The 27,376-nt window shown below is 33.5% G+C and overlaps 2 protein-coding genes across 3 annotated transcripts in view; one reads left to right on the forward strand and one right to left on the reverse strand.

Moving 5' to 3' along the window:
- The window catches only part of LOC142326776 (transmembrane protein 62-like), a 91,951-nt gene extending 84,147 nt beyond the window's left edge, over positions 1-7,804 (reverse strand). The window contains exons 1-3 of one of the 2 annotated variants that reach the window (XM_075369475.1): positions 7,550-7,804; positions 2,474-2,585; positions 1,591-1,674 (exon numbers count right to left, since the gene is read on the reverse strand). In XM_075369475.1, coding sequence (XP_075225590.1) covers positions 1,591-1,674; positions 2,474-2,585; positions 7,550-7,804 — 451 coding nt within the window. The remainder of the gene's footprint in view (positions 1-1,590; positions 1,675-2,473; positions 2,586-7,549) is intronic. The other variant, XM_075369476.1, reaches the window with a different exon arrangement.
- A 361-nt stretch (positions 7,805-8,165) lies between these two features.
- On the forward strand, positions 8,166-11,806 carry RpL40 (ribosomal protein L40). The gene is made up of 3 exons (XM_075369477.1): positions 8,166-8,277; positions 8,535-8,736; positions 11,548-11,806. The coding sequence occupies exons 2-3, from the start codon at positions 8,547-8,549 to the stop codon at positions 11,742-11,744; spliced, it is 387 nt and encodes a 128-aa protein (XP_075225592.1). The 5' UTR covers positions 8,166-8,277; positions 8,535-8,546; the 3' UTR covers positions 11,745-11,806.
- Positions 11,807-27,376: the final 15,570 nt, after the last annotated feature.

Raw genomic sequence — 27,376 nt, forward strand, 5'->3', positions numbered from 1 at the left:
CAGTGAATCTAGTTTTATTGCGATCTTTTGAGGCACTCAAGAGAAGACATCCGATAGAAAACAAGAATTAGGGAAAAACTAAAACTGCCTATTAAACAAAGAAAGTATGCCAAAAACAATACAACTTTTGAATGAATGCAACATGGTACTCATTAAATACCCACTCTCCTAACCTAGCCCCCCATGACTTTGCCTCATTCCACAAAATAAAACTAGCAAAAACATTTACACAGATAACATCCAAGTACAATCACAAGAAGAACTGGATTTCCTTAAGGAAAAAGAAAAGTGCTTTTGAGGCAGGAACAGGTGTTGGTATTGCTGTACATCAAAGAACAAACAAATTCTTGGACTAAAGCCATTGAAAAACATATGCAACAAATAAAAAAAATTATTTATTATTACCTTCATATATGCACTACCTATTTTTTAAATTGTTTATATTGCTCTTACAACAAAAATCCTGAAAAAATGCTTTATATAATATTGCCTTCAGTTCATCTGTTGTAGTCTTTTGGACCACTAAGACAGCCTTGAATCTTTTCCTTTCATTTTTATTTTAGGATATAAAAAGAAAGGCAGATTCTGCCTTTCTTTTCCCAGTATCTGCAAACTTAAACCTAATATGATAAATTCAAGAGATCAATCATATCATCTTCCACATAAAATTGACCATTTATAATCTGATTTTCTAGCACTAATTTATGATTATGATAACTTCAAATTAAAAAACCCACTATTATTTTCCATTATTTAATCTTGCTTTTTTCCAAATTTACAAACAAAAAATGAACCTCAAAACAATAGTATCTTTACTATGTCAACCGAACAGGTTGAAACTTGCACTATAAAAGAAAATAAAACCGTCTCTTTAACAAGTAGCATTGATCCACAATAGTGATATCTATTTCAGTAATAAAGCTACAACAGTCATTCCAAAAACATGACCTATATGTAATTTTTAAGGATGCTAATTCAAGGGCACTTTTAAATAAGGTAAGCTTACACATTTTTTTTAAATCTGAGAACTTTATTAACTGAACTGAAAGCAGAGCTTATTAATTGCTTTTGTACTCTATTTGACTTGTATCTTAAACTGAACACAAATAAAAACATTACAATGTTTCATCTCTGATAAAGGTAATAAAAAATATGATTATATGATTTTGTTAGATAATGCTGGTTATGTAACAAAAAAATGAAGAATTTTACTCACAAATTTGATAAAAAAAAAGTTATTTATAATTGTAAAGATATTCTTTATGACAGTCAATCAGTAATGCATACAGAATCATAAAGTGAAAAAGGGACCTGCATATTCTAATTACAAAATGGAAAGATTATGTTCAACTATAAAATCTGTAAATATTTTTGCATTAATGATGCTATCAACTAAGTACTGGCACTTATTGTCAAAGATGTAATTATTTAAAACTATTTTGCATTCTAAAATTTTGTACATGCATTTTAGAAAAAAAGTCACCTGCAATCATCTCTGTCACAATTTGCTGTAGAAAAATTGTATTATCAAATGGAACAAAATTTGGTTAGTCATCAAAATAAAATATACATTCTTTTGTACAATCTTACCTATATTTATGATAAATTCAATATTTCTTTTCTTCAGGCTTGTACATATCATTTGAGTATGAAACATTTTTTGGCTGAAGGTTCCTAAAGGAAACATTTTATCTTTCATTATTAAAAATATGGATTTTTGGCATATAAAAATTACAAAGTTCAACCCAAGAGTTACACAGATAAAAAAAAAATCTTTTTTTATATAAAATAGAATCTACTTGAACTACAATTACCTATACCTACAAAACTTACGGTTAAGTAGTAGAACGAACTCAAGGCTGCTGTCCTCCAAGGTATTGCACAAATACTCCAAGGTAGACAAAATAACAGTGTAAAAAGTTGTTTATGTAGGGTGAAATGAAGTTCCATTACATCTGACTCAAAGTGCAAAATATACCTACCTATACATGCAGCTGTGTACACTTTAGATGCAATGGCAAAATATAATGCATCCAACTTTGGCTAGGGTCATTGACAACCCTCCTTTCACGAGCTGGAAATTTTCAACCACCTTCAGAAAATGATCAGTTAACCTCAAACTATTCACCAAGTATGGAATATAATTTGTATAAAAAACAGCTGGCTTATATTTTTTAATTTCATTTATCTTTCCTTCAAGCAGTTTACAATTGACAACATAGTAAAATTGTAATGTTCATATTAAAAGCAGGGCAAACTGTGATTCTGCAATTCATATAATAAATCAGTTTCAATTATGGCCTATCATTAAAGGTTGGCATCTCTGCTAAAAGAATTTTATCTTATGTAAACAAATGAAGGGGATAAATCATTTTTTTCAAATTACCAAAGTTTTACTACAAATCAGTTATTTTCACAGGATCACAGTATATAAATCACTTTATGAATTTCATAAAATCAATACATAACTTACCTGAAGCCAACACAACTGCTGGCATAATTGCATCAATTGTTATATCACAAAATTCTTGGAACTCAGTAATTCTAGACATGTCATGAAAAATACTAATATGCAAATCAGATATCTGTAACAAAGATTATAAATGCAATATCAGAGTAAATAAAGTTTTACAAACTAAGGTTTGTTAATGTTATTAGAAACTACTCACATTTTAATAAAACATAAGATCATAATAACACAATGGCAAATGTATTCTCAGCATCTGCCAATCATCTTGGTGGACCAGTGACTATCCTTCTATTACCAAGATAATGTTACAGGCCATAGAATAAGATATGGTGCTATTTAATCACCAGGAAATACGCTTGAATATGCCCTTCCTACTTCCGGCAGGGTTACTAAAAGATTTTTATCAAGGCTGGACCTGGTCCAGAACCCACAACCTATGGGTATAACCAGTCCTATCTTGTGCAGCCATCCAAACCTCAATTGCCTCATAATTCAAGGTCTACTGTGAGAAGGGAGCATCGCAATTGTAAAGTGGGACCCCAGTTTTAGTCATAAAGTAGGTTTTCACGGATTTGAATTATTACATCCAGGAATAAAATAATTGAGTCTTTATCATTATAATTTTGTAGAACTCAATTGTTTTTCTAAATTACAAAACAATTTACTTTAAAATTTTTACTACTTTTTCTTTCAAAGACCTTTTGAATCTAATCACCTCCACCTTCTTCATTAGATTTATCAGGGGGATTTTGTAAAGAGTCCTTCTTAAAAAGGTAACTACTATTAATAAAAAATAATACTTTGATCTATTTCTCCATGCATAAGTCTTATATCTTTGGTTATCCTGACCCCAAAGGGGAAGATCCTGCCCCGTGATGATTCCAGCTGCCACACCACCCTCTCCATAGACTCACAGACAATTGACATCACTCAGTCATCATCTTTGTCTCTGTCAGAAAGCCATGAATGACATTTCCATGTGTAAAATCTATAAACTAACATAATGAAAAACAAATAAACAAAACTACTCATATGAAATAGATTGAGTAGAACAAATTATAAATTTTGAGCAAAATGTCCTACAACAAAAGCAAACTAAACAAACAGCACTTTAAAATAACAAAACAAAAACAATTAACACCAAACAAAACTTCAATAATGCCTAACATGGCAACTAAAATATCCAAACGACCCTAGTCACCCGTGTTACACAAACATCCATTTCTATACGCCCTTCCCAACTCGCTGAATAACCAAATATTTCATAGAACTTGTCACTATAATCCATTCAGCCCTGCTTTTCAAATTAACAGTCAAATCCATGTACGATCCAATATCTCCAAGAAACCTCACAACCTCTAATCATCTGTCCTCATAACAAAGACAGACATACAAAATGTGAAAAGCATCGTTTATTATACAACTCGAACATAGACCAAAGTAGCCAGGTCAAAACAAGCCAATTTATCCCTAAAAGCACCATAGCCCAAAAAACTGTGTGCCATATTTATTAGGAAACACCCAAGAGGCATCCTGTAAACTCCTCACATCAGGGGAAAGACCATAACACCCATTAGTTGTATCATCCCATCTCTCCTGTCACAATTAAAATTCACTATTCTCAATCTCTCTCATTTTTGTAGAAGTCAATTCACCCGTGTTTTTTGCAAAACAACTGTAATGCTCAACTGTGACAACACCAATGGGCTTCACTCCAGCAATCACCAGAACAGCCTCACAAGGGATAATGCAATCAAATCCCTATTACTGTTAACAGCAAGAGGCACTGGGCCCTCAGTAAAAACATCCTATACTAATGAATATGTTTGAGATGCCTTGGAGACTGTATACATCAGATCCTGACTGTCCCAAAATCGTATATCTTCAGTCATCCTGACCCCAAAGGGGAAGACATCCACCATGTGACATTTCTGGTTGCCAGGCCACCCCCTCCATACCTAGTCCTGATGGGCTTTAACGGAGGTTCTCTTCAAAAGCCACGACGGTAGAGATATTGCAGTCTCACCTCACCCAGCATGCCACCGATGCAAATGCTACAAGTGACATTCCCATTGGTCTACTTCTAACAAGGTGGACACATAGAAACAAAACGCATCACAGTTAGTCTTAAAGAAGACTGAATCCACAATCGTTAAATGAAGGAACTGAAATCACCTACACCTACCTGAGGAGGTAAAAGTGAATCCAACACACAACTTGAACTTGAACTAAACATAAATCATAACATAACTAGTAAAGAATAAACAAAAACAAAGAAACAAGAACAATAAAAACAAGAGGGACAAAGGAAACCCAGCCGGGACTAAAACCCTCTCTTCTTCTAACCTTTCTTTCACTAGACAAACCATGAATTTCTCAACTATAGACCATTTGGCCTGGTTACCCCAGTTCTGATGCAAATTCTGCACTGACTCAAGAATGTCCAGTTGTCAAATGATCTTGTTAGCCTCTCATCATATTTCATGTATTTATACAGCACATTTAAAGTGTCATCTAACAACCCGCACTGCAGGCATAAACTCATATCAACAAGGCCAAATCTTGCCAGCTTGGCCCAAAAAGCACCATGTCCTGAAAGAAACTGCGTGACGTACTTGTTTGGGGAAATCCAGGAGGCACGCCGCAAGCACCTAATATCTGGGAAAAGATCATGCATATACCACCCATCTTCTGTCTCATCCCACCTATCTTGCCATAAATTAAATCCATGTTGCTCAATTTCCTGGATCTTTTTGGAAGTCAACACACGCAACTTCCTAGCAGCATAATGTTCCTGTCTTTCTACCACAAGAATATTGATTGATTTTACTTCCACAATCACAAAGATCGCCTCTCATGAAATAGTTCAGTAACGACCTGATACTGTCAGCAACATGTCATTGGGCCTGCAGTAAAATATTCCGGTAACTTTGAAATTTTAGCTTCCCCACCCAAGCAGGTGCTGCATATAGCATAATAGCCTCGCACATATCTTTGTACAGGATGCTCATGATCTTAAAATTAAGATCCTAATCAGGATTAACCACAAGTCGAATTCCAAAAAAGGCACTACAGGCCTTCTTCACGAAGTATTAAGGTGCTTCTTGAACTGCAACTTCTCATCCAGAAATACCCCAAGGTACTTCTGAGCCTGAACATATTTAATATGTTGGCCAGCCATCGAAACTCAAACCTGCTGACTAACAGCCAAACAGCCCTTAGGAGCATCATAGTGGTCTTATCCGGGCTGAACGTCATCTTGTGTTAATGACCCCCACAGCTCTAATGTAATCTTGCAAGTAATCACTTGCAAGCAATTGCAGAGTAACACGGGTACATTATCCATATTTCACATAATCTAGATAATGTATAATTAATATTTTTAGATTAAAATATTAATTTATGTAAATATCACCAAGGCCTTCAGTAACATAAATGACGTTTGTACTCAATAGTAATGCCAATTTAACATCCTGTGTATATCCCACGATTAAAAAATATCCCTTCATGAAGTGAACGGAACAAACCTAAGGAAGCAGCCTTAGAATGTACAAGGCACACTAAAGACATATCAATGAATATGTTTGAGATGCCCTGGAGACTATATATCAGATCCTGACTGTCCCAAGTGATATCCTAAATATGTTCCTGACTATATTAAAATAAATGAAAATTTTTATATATTTCTGACCAAGTCATGTACTTATTAAATAAGTCATGAGACTAGCAAAAGATCATCTGTGGATATCCTGCCTAGGCATCCACCTAGGGATTCTTGAGTTATGTGGGAAGTTAAACTATCTTAAATTAAATGAACCTCAAAGAGAGAAATATAAACTTAATAGACTGTAACAAAAATTTTTTAAATACTAAAAATGACAAAACAGCACAATAAACAAACAAATCATTACAAATCAAATACAGCAACATCAAAACCAGAAATACAGTTCAATGAAGGTGTACTGTTAAGTTATTTTTGTATCTGCAATTATATACATTGAGCAACATACATTGCAAATTTCAGTAAAAATGATCTCAACTTTAAATGGTACATAAAAGAATATGAATTTTTACAACAAAACAATGTTTGCAAGATGAATGGTTCTGTAACAAATCGATAACATCACAGTCAAGCAAAAATATTAAATAATTCATTAAATAAAGTATCCTGAAAATTCCTTCCAACTGAAAAAGTTAAAAAAACACAAGCAGCTATTAAAATAAGCTAAATTGTCACAGTAATAATTTATTCTAACCATTTAATAAAGTAATAATTTGCGTAATTCTGAGCAAATGTACTTGATCATCTTCAATTTTTTTTCATTCTTTAATAAACCATAGTAAATGCTTAGGATCTGAAAAACGCATAATCTAAATGTTGGAACAGAGGAACTCATGCCAGGTCAAAGTCTGTGCCGCGTTATCTGTACTCTAGTCAATTAGAAATCAGTTTTGTTAGTTATGGCGAGGTCAAGTGGATGTTAATACTTTGTGGAGCGAGGTAGGGTTAATTAAGTTCGAGGTTTTTTGGAGAGGTTAGGGAAACATGGTATGACTATACAAAACATCACCATGTCGTAGCACACATGGGCGAATTTATATTTAAAATAACGGAAGCATAGTCACTACAGAAATTAACTTATCACATGTTTCGTGTTGTTTAGTCATGTGTACGACAGAGAATTACATTACGAATAGCACCGTCATTCATCTTCAACGGCTGATCCCGAGTCCAAATTTGACGACTACTAAGGTTAATTTTGCATTTCGACACTTAATTTATGTTGGTCTTTACTTTTTCTCGTTAACATAACCTGTCGGTATGAAAAAATTTGAAGTTCATCAAATAATTGCTCAGTATTCCAAAATGTTTCATACACAATGATTTGTTTCTTTCATAGATTAAAAAAAAACGCTACATTAGAAATCAGGAGTAATTAAAAAAAATTCAACTTAACATCGGTAGTTGAATAGACTTCGGTAAAATTACGACCATGACAATAAACTCGCTTTTACTGAAAACAGTAATTATTCAAAAACCACGAAATATTTTGAAACATAAAGAACAAATAATGATACCTGAACAAACCATATCAAATTATCTAAGTTATCTTTAACGATAGTATTATCCAAGGAACTGTTTGTTTTTCTGCTGCTAAAAGAAGAATGAGTATCAACATTAACTGTAATTATATTTGAAACTTTTGCAATAAATACTGAAAGAAACACGATAAAAATTACAATGATAACACCAAATTTAGTAAATTTCATTTTTTTTTTAAGACGAAACACCGGCCAACCATACAAGGTGTTACGTCTTTTCTCGAGCACCATATGTTAATTCGTTTGATACAGGTAACTAAACTGAGCGTTGTGAAATTATTTAAATCTTCGCCTTTTATTTTTTAGTGGGCAACTAATTACAATTTTTGTAAACCTAAAATTAAAAATCAAGTTACTTCTCACTATCACTTCTCGTATGTAACTGATACATACAAAGGAAAAATATTTCTATAATACAACACCGATAATATTTATAGTTTTTCTGAGATTAGCGCGTCTTTCCAAAAACTCTAAAAAATATTTTTAATCACTAAATATAAAATGATATTTTACATTAAAATCTCATTTTAATATAGCAATATAAAAAAATTGTATTTCTATAATAGTTTTTACTGGAATATTATTTTGTGAGAAATTATATTTATTTTTTAACAAAACTTCAAGATCGAGGGAAGTTTCGTTCTGTCTCATTCAGAAACAGGATCCAACTGTATATTGGTTTCTGTTTCCCACGTTGTACGGAGGTAAGTTGCACGTTATTTTTTAGGTAAACGTATTGTAGTTTGTTAATTTCGTTAATTATTCATTTCTTTCGTATATTTTTTTATTAAATTGCAAATGTAGTAGACTTTTTTTAATTTAGTCAGAAATTTTATCTAATAGTAAGCTGTACTGTGAGTGTTAGCAATATCGATTGGTTTAACTAAGATTAAGCAGTTTTATTGCTACAATACGTTATTTACATTTAACATGATGTATAATCTTAATTTTTTGTTTATAGGTAAATTGAAGGATGCAGATTTTCGTTAAGACCCTTACGGGGAAGACGATCACCCTTGAGGTTGAAAGCTCGGACACAATAGAAAATGTTAAATCCAAGATTCAAGATAAGGAAGGTATTCCACCAGATCAGCAACGACTTATTTTTGCCGGAAAACAGTTAGAAGATGGTCGGACATTGTCAGATTACAATATTCAGAAAGGTTAGATTGCTGCCTTAAATTTTGTTCTATAATTTACTTAACATTATTATTGTAATTACTCCTAGTATGTTCTCGAACATTTTACTCGTGTATTTTGAAGGAGAGGGATTGATAAAAGTAATTGAAGAAGTGCTAAATCTTGTAAGGAAAGCACACTTAGATGAGTACACCAAATGTTTTTCTAGTTTTTGAACAGTGATGTATCTTCATTATGGTATGACAATACCCCATTTTTCTTAGATTAGGTTAGGAATGATACGGTTGTGTAGACATCTAAACAAGTACCACCAGGAATTAATGTTAAGTAATTAGTTCAATTAAACTCGCTTATCTGCCCGGCAGACATTTGTACTGTGTCTAGATCATATCTCAGTTTTGTAAGTCTCCACTAGATGGGAATAGTCTAGCAGTGACTCACAGTTCGTTAATCCAATGAACATTCATCAAATTACAGTTCCATTGTGTATTTTATGTTATTTAAATGAGATTAACAAGTATTTGGTTAAGTTAGTTGATATATGAAATTCAGTACTTTTAATGATCTTATCCAACCAAACTTAGCCTAATGTTTGTGTCATTCACTAACCTTGCCTAATTAACATTAAATATATAATTTATAATATTAGTTTATTTACAATAAATAAATAAATAAGTTGGGATGGTGATAGTTTACATTTTGTGATGATTTTAGAATGCATACTAAAGTAGCATAAAACTTGAGTTAATTCTGTGCTAAACTTCATACTATATCAACATAATTTAATCAATCTTTATTTAACACTAGCCAAGCTCATATAGTAAACATTAAATATCAAAAATAATATTTTGACTAAATACAAAATTGTATTGAATTAAATAGTGGATATTTAAAATGGTAGTAAATTAATAGGGGAAAACAAAGTTAAATTTTAGTTAATTTTACCAGCCAAAATAATGAATCTAATTAAGCTTGAATTATAATAATAAATTGTGATATTGGTAACTGTGTTGTATGGAATGTGTTTTAAATGAATATTTTTATATGTAGAGATGTGACTTGTAATAAGTCACGTTTAACAATATTTAATTAAAGTTGTCTTGTGCACAAGCTTTTCAAACCTTATGCTCTCAGCTGTCTTGTTAGATTAAAATTTGGTTTTTGTCCATGATGATAGATGATGGAAGATTTAAAAATATGAAAAACTGGAATAAATTCAATTAACACAAAATTTCAAAAAACTTTTCAATGTTTTTGAAAAACTTAATGCTACTGAGCTGTGAGATGATAGCCCGCTGGCCGCCTTAGATGCATCCTTAGCGCTGAACATGTTAACTGAAAAAATGTTATTAATTTGTAAAAATTAAAACTGCTGTTTTTATAGTACAATAAATTTTGATGTTTGAAGAATTAGGTCAGCAAAACTAACTGTATGCTTTAAAATTAATACTACTCGGTTCTCATAAAATTTTGGATACGTGTTAATAATAAATTTTAGGCAGTTTAGTTGTTTTTGACATAATTTTTATTGTATTTAATTCTTTTTTAGAACCAATTTATGTAGTATTTTTGTGTTTGTGGTACTTAAAAGTGAACCTACATTTTTCCAATTGAATCTCAATTTAAAAAATTAATTCTGTTTTGAATTCTTTGCTTTGAAAAATGCCGCGTCTTTTTCTTATGCTGATATGATTTTTTTTGTGTATAGCTTTTGCGGTAAAAGAATACCAACGTAGGTTTCCTGGATGAGTAGTTCAAAATCATAAAAGTATTTTGTAGAATTTTTAATAATTTTCATAAGAATGGTACACATTCCAGCACTCATGTTTCATCTGAACATCAACATATACATGATAATGAAAGAGAAAACTTTCTTAGGTGGTGTAGCTTAGTCATAAAACAAGCACATGAAGAATTAGAAGCACTCAGATAGGTTGGTGAAATTGGTGGAATATTTTTTTAACATTTGTTGTAAATTAAGTTTCAATCTAATGTACTAATAACTCCTGTTTTTAATAATAATAAAAGTTAGATTTTTTATACCATTAACTTTTTCAGAATTAAATTTTCTACAAGTTTTGGTAATAGAATTTATACGTTTATTAGTATTTAACAAAGTTATGTCAAACCTAAAAAATGTGTTTTCATCATTGAATTTTTCTGTTTTCTGGCTGCTATCATGAACAAAACTCGCCTCTTTTACTCTATTTTTTGATCAAAAAAGCAAAAGAAACCTTTAAGTTTACCACTTACATAACGACTTGAAATTTTAATTTGACTTCATTTCACCATGCAAAATTTTTCACTAGCCATAATTCGATTTGAAATATGTTATATAACTTTTTCTTTATTTCAAGCACTAGAATTAGTTCCAAAATTATTTTCCTTTCCTCCTGAATATATTGTATCCTTGTATATATATCAAAAGAATTATAAATTTATATTCATTACTATGTTATATTAATTTAATTATATATAATATTAAAGGATTGAGGGGCTTATTGCTACCAATGAGAAGATCTATTTTATGTTTATTATTTGTACAATATTCAACCTTCCTTTGTTGAGTAGTTAAAAATTGTTGCTTAATGATGAAAAATATCCCTACTTGTGAAAAATTTGTGATCATTTGATTAGTCTTTCTGAAAGCAACATTAATTGAAGATAAACATTATTATGAATAAATGTGATTCAGAAATTTTGTAGGCTAATTTGCCTAAAAATATTTGTTCTTTTTAATAATAATAATAAAATTGCAATTCATTACTGTATTGTACATCAATTGAATTATTAATATGTTTTTGTTAATTGATTAAATTGTATATTTTTTTCAGAATCAACTCTACATTTGGTTTTGCGATTGAGAGGAGGTGTCATTGAACCCACTCTTCGAATCCTTGCACAGAAGTACAATTGCGATAAAATGATATGCCGTAAGTGCTATGCAAGACTTCATCCACGTGCTACTAATTGTCGCAAAAAGAAGTGTGGACATACAAACAACATTCGTCCAAAAAAGAAGCTGAAGTAGATTATCAGTTATTATATTTGTTTGTATTGCTGATATGGTGAAATAAAAGTTTTATTATTTAATTTCCTTTGTCATTTTTTTGTGATCTTATTTAATGAAACCTTAGAGAGTAAGGTCCTTTTAACAAAGATACTCAGCATTGGATCATTAATTCCAGTATTTAGTAAGTTTTAATATAGTTAATGACTATTTTATTTTTTTGGTGTAAAACAAAAACTAGCCAATTTCAAAATACATGGAAATATGTTTCTTGAAGATTTTCCCAGAATTATATACCTCTTTCATTTGGATTGGTTCTTCTAAGAAAGTGTGCCTCCTAAAACAAGAATTTTTTGCATGATATTTTTTCTTGATTTAGCCACACATAAGCTTGTGCTTGGAATTTTGTAACGTATGAAAACTGCCATGCCTCACTGGGATTCAAACCCAGGATCTGCAGATGAAAGACAGATGAGATTAGCATTAAATTAATTCTTCAAATGCAATATATTCTCATGTTGAAACAAACTGTTACTGTTAAACAACTTGAAAATAAAATATAACATAATAATCAATTGATAAAGATTTATGTAAATTTCACAACTTTTTTAATTTTAAAAATTGCATAATGAAAAATAACATTCATATGGCCAGAGAACAGTCTACTATTTACTTAACTAAACAGTTGTGTTTAATAATCAATTATCGGCAGTTAGGCAGATGATGCCAAAAATAATCGGTCCATACCTCAGTACCATTTGACTACTAAAAAAAAACTTTTTTAAAAGAGAGAAAGATAGAACAACTATCAGTTTTAAAGAAATTAATACAGCATTTTTATTTTCATTAAAGACTTATTAAATTTTATTCATTATCCCTTTATGAAGTATAAATTGTAAATTCATTTAATAATGAAATTGTGTAACCTTCAGTCATTAAATTAAATTGGATTGGAAATTTTTGTTCTTAGGTATATCTAATTTTTATTTATTTTCCTACAGATTGTTTTTTTTTTTTTTTTTAGTGAGTTTAAATTACATGTCTCGTAGATTTGACCAAAATGAAAGAAAATTCAAATTGTATTGAGTATGCAGTTAAAACCATTAAGAGGAACTCTACAAAACAACTACTTGGTGAAGATAAAAGGCTTGAGTATAATATATATTAAATGAAATTTAAACCAGCAAAACACAGTAAGTAGAGACGTTAAACTTCACATATTAATTCCAAAAATAGATTTTCAGGATCCCGCATCTTCAGTTTGTGTTTAATTATAGAATTAAGCAATTGCGATTGAATATGGGATCCTGTGAAAATTGATTCTTGGAATTAATATGGTAAGTTTATCTTGTCTAGTTACTGAGTTTTGGTGTTTAAATTTTATTAGCACAGTGGTCAATATGTTAATGAATTACTTTTTGATTTTTTCTCATTCATTTATATATTAGCCTGTATAATAATTTATAGTTAAATATTTACATTGACATAAAAATACTTAATTTTTTGTGTGAAACCGTGTACCAAGTGAGTAGTTTATAAGGACAAAACAACCAATGTCCTTTTCGTAGTAAGTTAACCCCTTAAAAATGCTTTGTTGAAAAGTTTTATCAATCAAAATATACCATAAATAAATATTATTTTTTTCCCAGAAGTATGTCTGCCCTCCAGGGGCTGGTCTAGTGGTTAACTCATCATCGGAAATCAGCTGATTTCAAAGTCTAGAGTTCTAAGCCTAAATCCTAGTAAAGGCAGTTACTTTTACATGTATTTGAATACTGTTAGATCATGGATACCAGTGTTCTTTGGTGGTTGGATTTCAATTAACCATACATCTCAGGAATGGTCGACCTGAGGCTGTATAAGACTACACTTCATTTACATTCATACATTTCATCCTCTGAAGTAATACCTTATGGTGGTTCTGTATGCCAGTCAGGCCTATATTTAAATTGGCTGTTTACTAGGTTATTTAGTACCAATAGCAAATTAAAACAAGATGTAGAAATTTTAACTGTATATCGAATTCTACTTAGAAACAGTGCACTAGACCAAAGTGTACTATGCCTATCAGTTTATAATAAATGTTCAAAAATGAGCCACCATTATCAACAAATTTCTTGGCATGCTCCTAAACTGCTTTTTTGCTCTTTTCAGTTCAGGGCAGTTCGTAAGTTACACAGCTACATTCATAATGTGAACAATTAATTTAGTTTTGTTTTGTATACTATATTTTTCATCCATTCCCAGATGAAAAAATCAGGCAATCTTGGTGGCCAGGAATGTAGACTTTCATGATTGATCCATTTCTCAGGGAAATGATTTAAGCGAGTGGATTTTTATTTGTTTTTTGTCCGAGCAAAAAATGCTTCAACTTATCATCACTCAAACACAATGTATGTGTTGTAGAAAATTAAATAAAAACTGAAAAAACCTTTAGAATTACAAAAATTAAAATAAAAACTTAAAAGTAGAAATTTAAAAACAAACACTAAAATGTTAAGACACAAAACATACAACTACTGTAAAAAAATCCAAAAACATATTAGAAGTATCTAAAACATTAGCACTCCAGAGAAACAAAAACACATGGTCCAAAACTTCTTTATTATTGCCCAGGATTTCACAAAAATTCCTGGGCAATTGTAATTTACAACACAAGGCTGCATAATGTTGTATGCATTCCACAACAATGTAGCGGCAGTTGCATTGCATGCATATTGGTACATTTACTGCTGACATTAGATATTCATGAGTAGCTCTCATATGACCTATCTGCAATCGGCAGAGAATCACTTCCTCATGACAAATTTTCCTGTATGAGGAGTCTCATGACAACACAGAATCTTTAATGTGCTGAAGTTTGATATCTACTGTAATCATCTAGTCATGAAACGGTGAGTGAGTTTTACATATTTAATAAAGTCAGGTGTAGTAAGTAATATGGGTAGTGAAGGATGGTTGACTACATGGGTATTTAGCAGCGGAATCTGCAGGATCATTATCTGGAATCCCCACGTGAATAGGGATCCAGCAGAAACTTACTTGTGTATTGTGTGGTTCAACTTGACAATCGAATTGTAGATTTCAGTGACTAGTACACCTGGGATAAAAATTTTCTAAGACTACATGAGTTGCTACAAATAAGGATATGACAGTACTTAGGGTTAATGATATTCAAAGCCTTATTTATAGCATATAGTTTAGCAGTTAAGACACTTGTAAACTAGGTAGACCAAACATTAACTGCATTCAAATCATTAACAATAAATGCACATCTAACGGTATTATTCTTTTTCAGCCCACATTTGTCTTAATATGGTGAAATATTGCTGTAAGAAAATAGGTGGTGTTGATTCTTTATTGTATTTCATGAGGACAAACATAAAATTTATAAGGTTGATGGTCCACAGAGGATATGAACACCAATAAATAGTTAAAATATAAGGTGCAGTAAACATCGGGTATGAATATCTGCAGATGCAGTATAACGTGGACGGTCCTCATGTCTTTGCAAATAAGTATTTCCAAGAACGTCAGAAGCCGGGTGATTTGACATCCTCTAAGACAGATAAAATAAGATCCTAATACCTGGTTCTGTCTGACCCAAAGTGACGGGGCTTATTGCATTCAACAAGGATGCTTATGACAGAGTTTGATCTAAAGGCACCCGTAGCAAACTGAAGGAAAGTACAATGTACAGCAAATAGCATTTTAGGCACAGTATTACGTGCTAAAAAGTAGGCTACAACCGTAATCCAAATTGGAACGAACTAAGGAATAGTAAAAACACAACGTACATGACCAATCAGCATCCCAATTGTTATTCTTAAGGACTCGCAGCATATCTAAAAATTTGGAACATGTTTTTCATGCATGCAATTCTTTGATGTGTAAAATGTAAGGCAGATGTCAAAAAACAAACCTAAAAATGACAGCACGAGAGATAGCAATTAGCTCTCCACTGAGAAAGGCTTGTGAAATAATGGGGTCCCACAGGCAACAAAATCCTACACATTTTGTTTTCTCAGGTGAAAATGTGAAGCCAGTAACTCTGGACCAAGCTTCAAGGCGAGATATAGTAGTCTCACAATGTGATTGTTGAATGGGATACAAGATATACAGCAAAATAAAGAAAATGAAACAGGCACCTGCACACATTTAATTATACCATTAATGGCTATAGGAAATAAGGTGGCACTTAATACAACACTCCCTTGAGGTAGTTCATTCTCCATTGATGCTACCTGAGAAAGAATCTCAAATATGGAAAGTTTGGCCATTCAGGAAACCCCTAGTAAAAGCAAGCATATTGCCCTTGACTTCCCATTGTTTGAGGGTGTTTAGAATACCACATCACCAGGCTGTGTTGAACGCCTTCCTGATATCAAAGATAACGACGAGGCACTGTCATAGTAGGAAAATGTTTCCAATTACATTAAATTGTCAATGGAGGATTGTCCTTATCAGAAACCACACTGTTCTGGAGATAAAAGGCCATACCTCTCCAAGTACCACATAAGTCGGTGGTTTACCATCCTCTCTATTACCTTCAATAAGATGCTTTTCAAGGAAATAGGACAGTAACTTGAGGGGCTTGCTTGTCATTACCAGGCTGAAGTACTGGTAAGACAACAGCTTCCAACCAGATGGGTTGGAAGACTTGTGCAGAGAATAGATCATTATAAACGTTCAACAGATGTTGTAATGAAGAAGGTATGACAGCATACCAAGACAAATGTCAGATCCAAGGGATATGTCACACCAGTTTGTAAGTGCGTGTGACAACTCGTTGAAGCATTTAATTATCCAATGTTTCCATGAACAATCTTTCCATCTGCAAATTTGTTACTATATGATGAAGTGAGAGACACCCAGTGGAAAGTATTTGCTAATGTAGTTGCCAATGCAAAAAATGATGAAAGGCGTTCTCCTTCATGAAGAAGCCTTCGAATTGAGTGGTTTGGTGACCCGCAAATCGCACATATCTTTGTCCATATACTAGATGTCGGAGTAGTGCATGAGTTGCTGTCTACGTATTTCCTTTAAGTGTTTAAGAATACCCGACGACATATTACTCTAGCCTTACAGTACAAATTTAGATGTTCATCTGTAGTCCTGCGGTTAAATTTATGCAAAAACTGCCGTCGTTTGTTAATAGCGTTTTGGCAATGATCATTCCACCAAGGAACGGAAGGACGTCTAGGATTCCCTGATGTTTGTGGCTATATCTAGTAGCAGCCTAAGTATCATGGACGTAAAAGAGGAAAGCTGATCAAGGACGCCTGTGCCACCGTTGTACTGTGATGGAATGGCTTTATGGTAACTGTTCCAATGCGCCTTTTCAACAATCCATCTCCATGGCCTTTTCCTCACTTCACAGTTGACATTAAAAGCAATAATAACTGGCCTGTGATCACTGCCATAAGAGTCATCACAAACAGACCAATTAAGACAGAATAAACTCTGCGAGCCTACAGAGAGGTAGACGTTGGACAATGTACGTGTGTGACCCATCATTCAGTAGACAGAGGTCTAAGTCTTGTCTCATTCTGTTACCATATTTCCTTGAGAGGAGCAGAAAATTAAACCCAGGAAAGATGGTGGGCACTGAAGTCTCCTACTATTAACAATGGCGGTGAGATTTGACACACCTAGAGCATTGAACCCATCCAGCGTTCAAGTCCTAGTAAAGGCAGTTACTTTTATCTGGATTTGAATACTAGATCATGGATACTGGTTTTCTTTGATGGCTGGGTTTCAATTAACTACACATCTCAGAAATGGTTGAACTGAGACTGTACATTACTACACTCATACATATCATCTTCTGAAGTAATACCTTAACGGTAACTCCCAGAGGCTAAACAGGAAAAAGAAAGAAGAGCATTGAACTCAGAGTTCGGTGAGAGATACAAATTGCAGATATGCAGTTTGAAGGGGATAGAGACCTTCATAGCAACAGTAGGAATAAGGGTAGTTAATCCTTGAGGATAAAAGAGTAGTTACCCTTGTAGCCGACACCACATTCCGCATAAAAATAGCAACTACACCACTCGCTCTAGTGTCTATTAGACAGTTTTCTAATAGACACAGAAATAGCATTTGAGTGTTATTCCATCTTGTCGTAAAGAATGCGTTTCTTGGAAGCACATGATTAGTGGTTCATATGTATGCACCAATACTCTAATATCCTCAATGTGGGACCGAATAATGTAATGTTCCGCTGAATAATATTCATAAATAGAGGTAGATACAGAATTTCAGGAAAATATATAAAAATTAATTGTATGTGATCCGGATTTTCTTCTTCATTGTTTTGAGAGTAAGAAACTCCAGTGCCCTGGGTTCGGTGGTTCCTCAACCATATTATCCAGTATACAAGTTGATGGAGAAGGGGATTTTGATGAATGACGACATCCCAAAGCGGGTGGTTGTGGGCTTAGCAGATGGCTTACCACCAGCTGTGATTATTCCTGTCCGCACAGGTAAAACTTTGGGGACAGCTACCTTTAGAGGGATCCCACATTCTGTACTTTAGAAAATAATTTTAACACAGTATTGCTAACTCTGAAATAATTTATTGTATTTCTGTCATCAGTAAAATTAATATAATCCAAGTAATTGTTATTTTACAATTGTGTAATTTTCAGTTTTTTTTAACAGTAAATTTTGTTTTTACAAACTTTTCACACCAAAAAATAGTTATTATTTTTTGTTTACATTAAATAAGTTTTTTTTTACAAATGTACTAATGAACAGTTTCTAAATAAAATTAAAATTTTTCTAACTTCTTTGTTTTATTCAACTTATCTTACATCAATTTATTCAGAATTCATAAAACATCATACTCTACAAGTTTTGTTTAAAAGTTTTATGTGTTTATTAGCCATTTAATAAAGATATTGTATGTCAAACGTAAAAAGCAGAGTTTTTAACCCAATTTATTGGTTTTTACCCCATATTTCTAAAAAAACTACTGCAAATACAATTCTGAGACCTATTTTATTCAATTTTTCAGGTCAAAAGCCACAAGAAATCACTAATTCTACCCCTTAATTAACATCCTTAAATTTTTACTACAACTTATTTCACTGGGATATTTGAAATGCAAGCGAAAACTTTTACTAGGTCTAATTTGCAAACAAAGCATTTTAGGACAAATGTTTACATAAACTTTTTCCATTATTTTCAAGAATAGAATAGATTATCAAAGTCTGAGGAGAACTTCGTGATTCACTCTGTATATTTCATAATGTTTGCAATATTCACATTACCAATAACACATTACCGAAAATTTGCTTATATAATAAAACAGAAAAAAATCCCTTTTGTCATGCAAGAAGGCGGAGGTAGATTATACTAGTGCTAAGTATGGGATAAAAAAGAATTCCATTTTAAAATTATGAAAAACTTCAAATTTACTCAATACAACAGTGGTTTCATGTGAAAAAAAGTTTCACGTGTTTAACATACGACAAGCCACATCTTACAATTTCAGCAATATTTTGGTCATTCCTTCCATAAGAGTTGGTCATATCAAAAATTGTTTTACAGAAAAGTTTTAGGTAATGTTTAGAGGTCTAATGACCACTTTTAACCAATTTGATACTGTGCCTGTTAAGGGAGGTGTGATTTTTTTGTCTTTAAAACCCCATTTTTTCCACCCCCTGGGCCAGTGGTTGATGTTATCAAAAAACTTTACTTACATAAGTTTTAGGCCCTTATCCAAAGAATAGTAGGAACTTTAAACGAATTCGATATTTTACTTAATAAGAAAGTTATAGCGATATTTTGTTTTTTTTAAAGCCCCCCTTTCCAACCCCATGGTTCGATTTTGGCGATTAAAAAACTCGACCGAGATTTTGAGGCGAGTTATTTTTAAGCAATAATTTGGGGTTACGAAATGGGCCGGTTGAAACGAGCGCAGGGCAAAGTACCCAACATCGTTTATTAGGAAAACGACATAGCTCCAGACCGGTCAACTACCCGATTCTCTACCTCCCCGTGGTGTGACCCGGGCAACGCAAGACCTACCAGGTGGCGCGGCAGACAAAGACGGCTGGGGGTCATGTCAAATGACCTTTATTGAATCAAATGCTACAAAGTGAACACCATAAGTTGAGGCTGCGACGTCATTAACACCTTAAGCACTGATCCAAGCAGTGTCATGAAGCCTTGGGTTACCACGACTGGAGACCACCGGTGGAAAGAAAAGAAAGGTCGAATTTGATTATAGGCAACATGAAGACGTCAAACAAACAAAACCTTTTAAATCCAGACAGGTTCAAAAGAATGGATTCCTGCTTTATGGAAATGATGGTTGAAATAAATAACACTAGCCTTCGGGTTCGTGATCCCGGGACGTCCACTCGTGGACGGATCAGAGCTCGAGACGTTTCGGGGGCGAGCAAAATGAAGCATCCAATTGGACCCAGGATTTGGCGCAAAGTGGCGTAAACAAGCAAACAAGGCCCGTTTTTTGGGTACGCACACAAAGTTATTTAAACTACACTATCACGGGCTCGAGAATCATCGAAATGGAGTCGGCATCAGGAACTGCAAAACAACATCGTCGATATTGGAAAAGTCAGTGACCGCCTGATGAGCATTAAGTTGGAGATCGACAGTGAAATTTGGAACATCATCAGTGTTTATGCACCTCAAACAGGATGTCCAGCAGCAGAGAAAGAGGCTTTTTGGCTTTATCTGGAGAACTTGCTAAGGAAACTCCCCAAGAACGAGGTGTTTCTGGGTGCAGATCACAACGGACATGTCGGCACACAAAATCAAGGCGATAAAAGGAGGCATGGTGGTTACGGATATCGCTGCAGAAATGAGCAGGGAAATGAGATACTTCGACTTGCCTCTCGAACTAAAGACAGGTCGGTTAAAGTGGAAAAGATTCGATGGCAAAGACTGGGTACTGAACAGGGCGTGCAGCTTCTGACAGAATTGCAAGACTGGATTCATGATGTTGTTGAGACAGAGGCTGAACTGGATGCTGGCGAGATGTGGCAGACTTTCCAAGATGTCTGTTTGTTGAAAGCTAAAGAACTGCTTTGAGTGTCGAAAGGTCGATTGAGAAACTGAAGAGAAGCCTGGTTTTGGAAAGGTGACTCTGTTAAGAAGGCAACCAAGAGAGCAGCATTCAAGGCGTGGTCGAAATGTGATAATAGAACTACTAACAATAGAAAAAGAGCGGCTCCGACAACAAAAAGTTGAAACGAAGAAAACCGCGGCAAAAGAAATAGCTAAAGCCAAAGCTGCTACGTGTCGAAAGTTTTATGAAGATCTCGAATCTCCGGACGGCGGTGGGATGATCTTTAAAGTGGCGTCACAGCGTCGAAACAATGCAAAAGCAATAACCTAAGTTTATTGAGGATGCAAATGGCAGGCTGCTTACTGATGACCACGACATAACGCAGGGATGGAGAGACTACTTTGATAATCTGTTGAACGAGGAGTTCCCACGAACCGAATACCCATCCTCTGAACCCGTCTTAGGCGAAGAAGTGGAAGACATAACCGAATTGGAGGTCGAAGATGCACTGAAAGAAATGAAGAGGTAAAGCAGTGGGACCGGACGAAGTGCCCATAGAGCTGTGGAAGTCTGTTGGAGCGATCGGCATCCTCTTTCTCTGTATTTTGTACAACAAAATTAAAAACGGAAGTTCGATGCCTGCGGCTTTTCGTCAGAGCTTCCTCTTGCCGTTCTTCCAGAAGATTCCAGAAAATGCGACAATTACAGAGGTATAAAACTACTGTCGCACACTATGAAGCTTTGGGAAAGTCATTAACAACTGATGAAAATTGCACTGTCAAAAATTCACGTTAATCAATGTGGTTTCATGCCTGGCAGATCAGCAGTGGATGCAATTCAAGCTATGCGTATACTGGTGGAAAAGTTTAGAGACGCTGCTAGGAATTTGCATATGATATTCATAGACCTTGAGAAAGCTTTCGATCGAGTGCCGCTATATTTGATATGGACGGCATTGAGAAGTCACGGTGTTCCAGAATGATATGTTGAAATCATTGTGGACATGTATCGCGATGCGACCACAAGGGTGAGATGCATGGCAGGAACATCAACGGCTTTTCATGTGAACATAGGGGTACACCAAGGCAGTGTGCTGAGCCTACTGCTCTTTAACATTGTTTTTAATTATCTGACATCGCACATCATGGATGAATTACTGCTGAGCGTACTTTTTGCTGACGATGTGGGTCTCGCGAGTGAAAGTGTTGCGGTGCTACAGGATGTTTTCAATCACTGGAAATGTGCACTTGAAAGCCACAGTCTGAAGATCAGTGAATCCAAAACGGAATATATGTTCTTGCCATTCAGCGACGCACAAGCACCATCGCCTGACATTATGATCAATAGTCGAGTTATGCCGAAGTGTACAAGTTTTAAGTATCTTGGTTCTATATTGAATCAAAGAGAAGGCTGTGAGCAAGATGTGAATGATCGAATCACCGTGGCAGCAGATGTCGGCTGTTCTTTGTGACAAGTGTATCCCTCCAAAACTTAAGGGCTGAATGTATACTACAGTGGTTGGACCCGCACTTACATATGGAGCAAAGTGTTGGACACGATACGAGCAGTTTGATCGAGATCTCACAACTGCAGAGATGAAAATGTGTCGAATGTCTCTTGGTGTAACTAAGTTGGACCACATCAGAAGCGAACGAATACGTGGCTCCCTTCAAATAAAAGAGTCAGTGGCAGAGAAAATCTCTCGAGAGCGAAACGATTGGTTCGAAAGGGTTGATTCTCAGCACCCAAAGTGTTACAAAAAAGATAATGGCTCTTGATATCCCGCCAGTCAAAAAACGAGGAAGACCGAAGAACAGTTGGAAGATCGACGATTGAAGCATGGCTTGACCCAGCAAGAGAGGAACGATAGAATGAACTCCAGAATGACACTCCGTTCAATGAGACCAAATTGAATTGAAATTTTACTGCTTACCCTGGAGACTTTTGTCTCACAACAGGAATTATATATGTAATATTAGTCATTATGTATATTAATAAAGCAAGGAAGATTTTTAAGCAACAATTTAAAAGTGATTGGCTCAAAATTACGATAGTTATCGTGTCCACAAGAAAGTTAAATGTATAAGTATATATAAACTTTTGAGCTGATGGTGGTTTTGGTGTCTGGGGGATGTGAAATGCAAAGATATGTCAAACTTTTTCGTAAGTGGAATCATGGCACCCATTACAATAAGTTTCTTTCTTATGAAATCTACCTAAAAATAGACAAACTGTTTTTAATCATGTATATAAATTTTTCAAATGAACAATAAATATGTGAAAAATCACATGTTCAGAAATAATGAAATGAATATAATAAGCAAAGAAAATTTATTGTAATTATTACATAACAAATAAATCAACTTTTATGAAAGTTTCTCTTGATTTAGAAATGGCTCAATAAAAAAACTGATAAAATTAGTGTACCTAAAAAACAGCATTGACAAAAACATCTCAGTATTAGCATCATTTGACATAAACTTTACACATACACATTTCAGTAATAAAAACCCTATCCGTTCTGAGACACATTAAATCCATCAAAGTACTACAAAACCACAAGCACACTAAGCACCATTTCAAAAAAAAATTTATATTCCAAAACAGAATCACTCGTAGTGGCGGCTTGTTCTTAGCTACAAGCCATCACTCCTTTAACACTTATATGAATTCCCCTATTCCAACCATCATGGTTGAAGTCCTCACACTAACAAAAACTCCACCAAAGAACTCTACAACAGTGGTCTGTTTGTCCCACATTCTACCTTATTTCTAAGCTTTGCAACTCTATGATTGCTTTCAATCGTATGGGTATGTGCTCCTGTTTCTGGGTCTATGAAATTATATATGTACAGTTTTATGATTAAAATTTTTAATGCCCTATAAGTGCATCATTCATTCGAAATTATGATTGTACCTTTATTGCAGTGGCACTGTGTATCTGCAGCATTTTCTATTTCCACTTTATTTTATCAATAACATTTAATATAATGATTCCTTTTTTGTTTATACTTGTACAATATATAATCCTATTATGGTTAATATCAGTAGCCATCCCCAAGTTTATGAAAAAGATACAAAAAACTTTATATGGAACTGTGCGCTTCACAGTTCCAGTGGCGTGGTGTGCACATGCACACATAGGAAGCTGCACTCAAGGGAGAGAGCACGTCAACCCCAGCATCCTGGTGGAAGGTAGTTTTTTATTTACTCCGCATGTGTATGGAACATTCCTTTCATTCCCTTTTCTAGTTTAGTTGGTGGAAGGAATATGAAAGTGGTTTAGCTGTTTTTTCAGTAGTGATCAGAAAATGGTAGAAAGCAAGGGTTTTTTGATTGCCAAATCTGTCCAAAAACACACTGGAAGTGTGAAAGAGAAGATAATTGGTAAAAACTAATTATGTATTTGTTAAATTAGGCACCACTGGACTATAGTGTTTTTAAGTGAACATTTTATTAAGTTATTATGTAATAATACTTAAAAATATCTGTATTGACATTTTATTATTTATTCGGTTAAACCGAATACGATCTTTAAGCACAATGTGTTTAAAAACCACGCCCTATATTTTTGAATGTGATAAAGTGTACAATTAGATTATTATCCTGCCTCCAGCTATTTTGATTCTTTTTTTTCAGGTTTTTTATTTTACAGAAAGCTTTAACCATAACTTTGGAAATGCCCAGGAAAAAAGTTTTCTGGAGCAGCACCCCCACTAATTTTAGCTATGAGCCACCACTGTTTTCTTGTATAATAATAAAACTGCAGTTTTCTATCTGGTATATGCTGAAACATTAATAGGAAATGAAGTCATAGCTGATATACAGATGACTACTGTAAATGCTACAGCTGTTTAGATGATGAAATAACAGAGAAAATACTAATTTATAAAAAGCCTTCATTTGTAATGTTTATTATTAATAGAATAGTACTTAATTCCTGACCTGCAAATCTAAAACACAGTGATTATTTGGTTTTCTTACTTCATCGTGTTGTACAGCAGATTTTAGACCAATGACTTAGATGTTTTTGAAGTCTCCAAGTATTTTGCATGATATAGATTCACTTCACTAAAATGTTAGAAGTAAAGAGGTATTGTATCTTACTGTTCCTTGAAGACTATGCAAGACCAACCATGCTTCTCAGGACCTTATTTTGGGGGGAAAAAATCATGTCAAAAAAATATAGTAGTTGTACAATACACATTTTTTTCAACTTGGTTTCGTTCTAATAGTACATATCCCTTTTGTAATTGGAGAAAGGTTCAAAAAACTGCATAAGAGGCAGGACTAGCAAAATATACTAATGTAAAATGTGCTTGCTTAAGTATATATAAAATTTATATTGTTATTATTATTTATAATAAATATGATTATTATTATAATATACTGATTATTATTTATAATTTGTTTCTTTTAAATATCTGCCTCAATCCTTTTTATTTATTAATGGCTGTAAAGTGTCATATATCATTATTTATTTATTTATCTGTACACATACAGAATACAACACATACATAATATTTGTACAATATATACACTTTGTAAAAGTGAATAAATCTACAAAAAAGATTTATAAAAAATTAGGATATTTAACAATTACAGTACTTATTTTATAATAAAATCATTCATTTCAGCTGCATTCAAAGATTTGCTACAAGCAAATCATCCCTTCAGGTTCCTGCTACCAAAAACTCCTTTGGATCAGAATACCAGTCCCAGAATTTATATAAACCATGAATATCAGTCAGTTTTCTACTTATCTCCCCTCCATTTTAATAGAAATACCCAGCAGTAAAGAATGTAAGTCCGAATACTGCAATTGGCAGGAGGGTCCGACATCTTTGCATTGAATTCTGTTTATTGTGTCACTATTTGCTCACTCAATTAGGTGAGCTAGTTTCATTTCAAACATTATTAACAAAATAAACTTTAAAAATATAGAAACTTTTTGACATCATATCATGTTCTACTACATTTTCAGGCTTGAAAGCTTCCTTTTAGACGTTGGCTGCAGTCATTTTTAAGCTACTATTACCAGTTGCTGTACACATCAAGTCACAGGACTGTAATAGTTATTAGTTTGGCATAGACTGCTTACTTGGAAACTGGCCTTTGCTTTGTATGTGTTAGTCCTTGTGACTATATACAGTATAGTTAAATACTTGATTAGAATCTGTTATTTTAATAGCTATGTGAGCATTTTAAAATTGTGTTGTTATAATGACACGTTTCAGGATTAACAATCAGTATTTCTTCAATACCGAAAAGCAATCTTTTTATTAAGCCTTTGAAGAGAGGTCATATGTATTCTGTCACAGATATATTTTGTTCACGAGATACAAGCTATCAGTCATGATGTAAAAATCTTTAGCTCTTTATGAGAAATGAGTGTAAGAGTTTTTTTTAAAGAAGAAGCAAGTTTCTCCAGAAAATGTGTTATAAGTTCTATTTAACTGAGTGAGAGAAAATGTAATTACTGCATTAAAAATCAGTGAAAGTTATCATGAAGAAATATTTTACTAAATTAGATGCAGTACTAACCCCATTTAGAGTTGCTTTCTCCAACAGTAATGATGTTCACCACACACAGCTAATATCTATGATGAACAGAATGAAGGTATCACCTGAAAGGCTGACTATTATTTACAATTATGCAAGCTTTACTTAGCAAGCTGCAATACAACCGTATATTTGACTCACTCAGTGAAAGAGGCCACTTCACTCCTCACTTTACCTAGTTAACCTGGAATGTCATTTTAGGAAGTTGGGATTCATACCAAGTTACTATAACCATTACGATTATGACACATAATATACAAACACATTCCCCTGAAGTGAACATTTCACTTGTAGAGGTGAATAATATCTACACTTTGAAAGGATTTGCTACAATATTCTTGGCTCTGTGAAAAAGGAAGCAGGAGGAAACTGACTTCACTTCTCATTTTTTCTGCTATGGGGATCCTTGTTTTTCTTGACAATGGCTATAATTTTTGGAGTATCTGGTATTTCATGCTGGGTCATCTAAAGATATTTCAAGTTTGGCATTACACAAATTAATTGATAGTACACATTTAGATTATTTACACCTGATGAAAGCGTTTTTAAAATAGGACTAATGTTCAATAAAAATTAATTTTATTTGAAAAATCATGCTTGTGTTTAATAAAGGATGTTGGAGTTCAATTAATATCTCTGGTCAGGACTAAGGCTAAATATGGTAATAACAATTATTCTCATTGTAATTTAGTAAAGGAGGTAATTAAGTAATAAGATAATAGCATACTAGTGAGTGCTGCTAATAGTACTACCAGAATTAAATGAAAAGAAAGCTGCCCATCAAACATGTAAATAAGTTGGAGCGCTGAAATAATGTACACTGAAAATAATTTAATTATTTATTTAGTAACTACAGGCCGAATTAATAATACAAGATCAATTTTACAGCATATGAAAAACGCCAAGCCTGAACAGAAATCAACCTTTGGGATTATATCATGATAAAAGATACGTGACTATATATAATTATATATTTGTTATTTATGATTACATAAATCATGTTTATTAAAATTAAATCTTATCAGAATGTACTTTGATTTCAGATTTAAGT

This window comes from Lycorma delicatula, chromosome 6 (assembly GCF_047948215.1).
Source record: "Lycorma delicatula isolate Av1 chromosome 6, ASM4794821v1, whole genome shotgun sequence".
In the NCBI taxonomy this organism is placed as follows: Eukaryota; Metazoa; Arthropoda; class Insecta; order Hemiptera; family Fulgoridae; genus Lycorma; species Lycorma delicatula.